Source organism: Montipora capricornis, chromosome 3 (genome assembly GCF_036669925.1).
Source record: "Montipora capricornis isolate CH-2021 chromosome 3, ASM3666992v2, whole genome shotgun sequence".
NCBI classification, from domain to species: domain Eukaryota; kingdom Metazoa; phylum Cnidaria; class Anthozoa; order Scleractinia; family Acroporidae; genus Montipora; species Montipora capricornis.
Window position 1 is genome coordinate 3,875,301 of NC_090885.1, and position 5,000 is coordinate 3,880,300.

Here is a 5,000-nt window from a genome sequence, read left to right on the forward strand (position 1 = left end):
CGATGCGGTTTGGAGTGTTTACACGGAACCGTTTTCGCCAGAAAATCCAAGTTGTGATGGTATAAACAAGCGCTGCACTACCTGCTAAATTCACTATTTTGAATTGAACAAAGCAAGTTTCGCGCCAAAATAATAACCGTATTCAACTCGATGCGGTGTCGCTGTTTACACGACAGTTGAAACCGCATCGTTTTGAAAACGCTCCACTTTTGGCAGCGGTTTCAAATCGACGCGGTGTCGATAACAGTCTCGGTGTCGTGTAAACGGAAGGTGTAACCGCATCGAAATCTTTGCGGTTACAAATGAAACCGCGTTAGTGTAAACGCTGCCTTGGAATCGCTGAGCGTTCTCTCCGACCTTGACAAAAAAAATTTCTCTGGCACCCAGGGTACATTAGTGCTTGTTAATGCTTGCTAACTGAGGTGAGTTTTCAAGTGCTGTTGTGTGTCCAATTTTGTCAAATACTGGCAAAAACAAAAATTAAAACTTTGAAATGCCCACTTGGCAAAATCCTCATATCCCCCCTGAGTGACCTGACGTCCTCCCACTGGGAAGCCAATGACGTTTCCAAAAGTCCAACAGGAATCGACTCGATTCAGTTATTTTGCCCGGAGACTTCCTTCACACTTTCTCCAACATACAACACTTGCTCAAAAAACAATTTTGCTCTCAGGGTGTTTCATCTCCCGAACCCGTGAGGTTGGTCTAAGTGTTCGCTGACTTTTGTTTGTGTGGCAGAGAGAAAATTAGGGGTTGATGGAGCTGCAACTAAGCCGGAAAACTGCAACATGAATATTAGAATAAACAAGCAAGATGCATATTCTGCAGTTGTGTTTTAAATATTTTGGATAAATTTCTGCCATCCGTGAGCAAAAACACAGCATAAGGGACCGTTCATTTTTTATGGGGTAGGGGGGGCTGGTGGAATTTGGAGGAGTGTAATTTTAAAATTGTATGATCCCCCCAATTTCCGATTTTTTTTTCTCCGGCCCCCCCCCCCCCCCCTCATCAGAGTAATTTTTTTGGAAGCCCCCCCCCCCCCCTTGAATAAAAAATACATATGGTGTTAAAAGTTCCTGCAGTATTAAAATTTCGTTTTGTTACATTTCACATAATTTATTGAAAGAAACCTGAAAGCTAGAAAGCTGCTTTTAACAAATCACTCAAAAGAATGAAAAGTCAATTTCTGCTTTCATCACTGCTGTTTAGTTGACCTGATTCATTCCTGCCTCCCACTTCGGCTTGTCCAGTTCTGAGAGTATTCATTCGCAAGAATTTGTAAAATCTCTTATCCTATTTTTAATCTAATTTTTTCATTTTTTTTCGGCTGGCCCCCCCTTTCAAGCCAATTTTTTTTTAGTGGCCCCCCCAAATCCCACCAGCCCCCCCTTTCTCATAAAAAATGAACGGTCCCTAAAAAGTATCTTTTTGCGAAGAACGCAAGAACATTAAAAAACAGCCAAATAAAAGCTACAAACGTTTACGAGCACAGGGTTAGGGTTAAATTCAGCACGAGCCTGGATTTTTCCAGGCTTAATTAAATTGCAAATGCTCAAGTTACCCATTTCACTGGTCCTTCCCTTTATCATCAATAAGTACGGTTTTTCGTTATTTTGGAACTACTGGTGTGATAAAATTCCATTTCTCGGACCTCCGATTCCCGGTTTAAATGTGGCCTTCAATCTATTTTGCAGTCGAGGGCTTCTCGGTTTTCAAGTATTAGTTATGTGTTGATACAGCCGTGTTGGCGACTCTATTTTTCTCCAGTTGTAGACAAAGAAAAGGAAAAAGAAGTGGGACCAACACCTGTGGGACCAACACCTGTGGGTTCTACCACAGCCGTTGACACCACTGGTCCATGGTTGGAAGCACGCTTGCCTAATCAAATTCAACCAAGTCACTATAACATCACCTTACACATTGACCTCACGAAGCCTGGTTTCAATGGAACGGTGCACATTTGGATCAATGTATCTTCTCCCACCCATTTTATACTGCTACACACGCGGAATATGAATTTCACTCGGGTTGAAGTCCAAAAGGAGTATGGAGGTAAGCCATTAATCAATAATATACATGCACACTTACGTGATCACTTTCCCATAGGGACTTTTCAGGGTTAATGAAACCCTGACCGAACGGAACAGAAGACCAACTTTTAGGCTGCATTCATTATGTATACTACAGGGGGGTTGGGGGAGGGGGGGGGGAGGGGGGCAGAGGATTTTTTTTAGACAGTGCAATATTTTCAGATCCCCCAAATCACAACAGATTTTTTAGGAATCCCCCCTCTTGATCAGAAGGAAAAACATGCCCCCCCGCCACCTCCATACGCACACAGACCAGACTTTAATGTTCCATTTAATACTAAATAAAGTAAAATACATAAATAACCAGAAAATAAGCAGAATAGCCAAATATGCTCTATAGAGCAAATTTCATGGGGCTGTCTGATGTTTGTTTGTAACAATATAAACGAGAGCGTTAAAAAAGAGTTGTGATTTCCGCTCTGGTGCCGCTCTGCCTGTCTGAAGACAGGTACCTCGAACTCGGAATGGATTGCCTCCCCGATCGCGTGCACGTACCAGAAAGAGGAACATCATAAAATGCTTCTTCATTATCAGTTTCAACAAGAGTTACTACTTCAGCATCACCGCCATCATCACTTTCCTCGTCATTGTCATCATCTTCATCCTCATAATCACTTTCTTCTTCGTAACATTGCTCCACAATGTCATCTTCATTAAAGTGAGCCATGATCCGCATAATCTTGTCTTTTTTTCTTTCCCATAAGCAATAGGTTATGGCGCCTCAAATATTTCATTAGTTCGTCTGTGTAGAGTTGATTTAATTTTTCATACGAAGTAGCTAGTCCATTCCAATCATAGTCATCATACTGTTTTGCTTGTCGAGCCAGTTTGTCATTTATACGTTGGTTTTGGCGAATGGCACTAGATATTTGCAGAGTCGAAAGGTGATTGACGTACTCTCTAACATAATTTTCTTCAACGATGTATTTCTTACAAAACTCGTCAATGGTGTCTGCCTTGTTGTTAATAGTAATACATGAGGCAGCAGGTAACCTAGTAACCTTTGTGGCTATCTTAATTCGTGTTTTTAGAAGAATCCCACTTACAAGAAGGGGTTTCTTTCCACCAACTAAAACATTCATTAAACAGTAGGTAGTTATGGAGAATAGTATGTGTGTGGATGGTGAGTTGAGGGAAAATCATAAATGAAAATTAAAGTTATATGGTTACAAAGAGGAAAAGTAATTGCAAAGCAATCCCCTTACCTCAAGTTGGGGTTAACAAATGAAACAAACTCTTGTGAAAATAAAACGTTTTAATTCAAAAACCACCGGAAGTACAAGAGTATTAAAAGGAAGGATGACAATTTATATGATGAACAAGATGACAATGATGATCAGGATGACGATGATATCGATGATGATCAGGATGATTACATTTATATATAATGATAATGATTGACAATGTACACATAATTATTGGGCCTTATATATATAAATTATTGTTGCAGTTATATTAAAGAACAAAGGTTTTCTTGTTTGAATTTCATTATATTATCAACACTTTCTCACATATATATGATACCTCCACAAAAATATTAGCATACCCCCTTCATGTTAGGAAAAAACTTGACATCCCCCCTTTTCCAACTCTTAAATTTTCAGATCCCCCCTCAAAACCCTTTCCCCCCCCCTTCCTGTAGTATACATAATGAGTGCAGCCTAATAAGAACTCCAACTGTCCCGAGACAAACCACTATTGGCTATTTACAAGTGCAACCGAGAAGTTGAGCCAGGGACCACTGGAAACAAATTCAAGGAGTGGTCAGTCTTCACCCCGGGATCTCCGGATTTCAAGGCAAGCGCCCTAACCTAACCACTGAGCCGCACTCCCTCTGGGCAGTATAATGAACTCAGGCTGAATTGAACTTTATTTAAGTGTTAAGTTTATTTAGCGCTAGATAGTTTGGTTTTTTTGAACAGGGGAAAACCGGAGAAAAACATCTAGGAGCAGAATAGAACTGACCAAAAAGCTCAGCCCACATGTGATGCCAAGTCAGGGAATGGAACCCGGGCCACATTGGTGGTGGGAGACGAGTTCTCTCACCACTGTGCCATCCTTGCTTGTTTAGTCACGTTCCCCAAAGCGTGCTGTAACGATAAGAGGAACAAATGTACTTGTCACTCCTTCACTAAGCGGGATGCAGGTGCTATAATCAATGAATAGCAGCAGTGAAATACTTATTTATAGTAACTCGGAAGAGACTCACAAACCAGCTGACGCCGACCGGAAGCCTCTGGATCGGAAGCAGAAGTCCAAGCTTCCCCAAGCCTCCCTTGGTCTTTTTATTCCTTTGCGTGGCTTAACTTAATGGATAGCGCCCAAGGGTTGAGAGCTTCTCCATTCTTCTTTGGAACGTGACCTTACAATTTACCCAGTGCCACAATGGCTATGAAGAAGCGTTATGTAATAATCCAGCCGTGAACAAGGAAGTTAAAATTGGCGGGATTGTGGATGCGTTCCGTGAATTATTGGTTCGTTCCCTTGTTAGATTGTTTTAAAGGAATTTTCTTTTTTTTTTTCTTCGTAGACCAAATTCCAGTAAAGCGGCATTTTGAGTTTGATAAAAATCATTTCCATGTTATCGAGCTGGAGTCTTCTCTGGACCAAGGTGTGTACATCACAACAGTGGAATACTCTGGCAAGTATTCAGATGATTTAAGAGGACTTTACAAAGCATATTTCTTGGACAAAAATGGTAACAAATCGTGAGTATAAAATGTTTTTATTATATAAGAGACAGTTAAATAGGAAATCGTTCTCTCCAAACCAAAACGGCATCTTACGTAGTCATGTCTTGCTGAACAGCGTCGTTACTTACAGTGTAAATTAGTGGTACCGAGCTGTGAACTATCAAAAAGGTATTCGTCGCATATGCTGTAGGGGCCGCCATTTCTTTCCCTCAGTGCC

At 41.0% G+C, this 5,000-nt stretch overlaps 1 protein-coding gene across 1 annotated transcript in view; it reads left to right on the forward strand.

Annotated features, from left to right (window-relative positions):
• LOC138041973 (glutamyl aminopeptidase-like) overlaps positions 1 to 5,000 on the forward strand; it is a 37,651-nt gene that overhangs the window by 5,194 nt on the left and 27,457 nt on the right. Inside the window, exons 2-3 of the mRNA XM_068887681.1 lie at positions 1,768 to 2,052; positions 4,621 to 4,798. Of these exons, the coding sequence (XP_068743782.1) occupies positions 1,768 to 2,052; positions 4,621 to 4,798 (463 nt within the window). The remainder of the gene's footprint in view (positions 1 to 1,767; positions 2,053 to 4,620; positions 4,799 to 5,000) is intronic.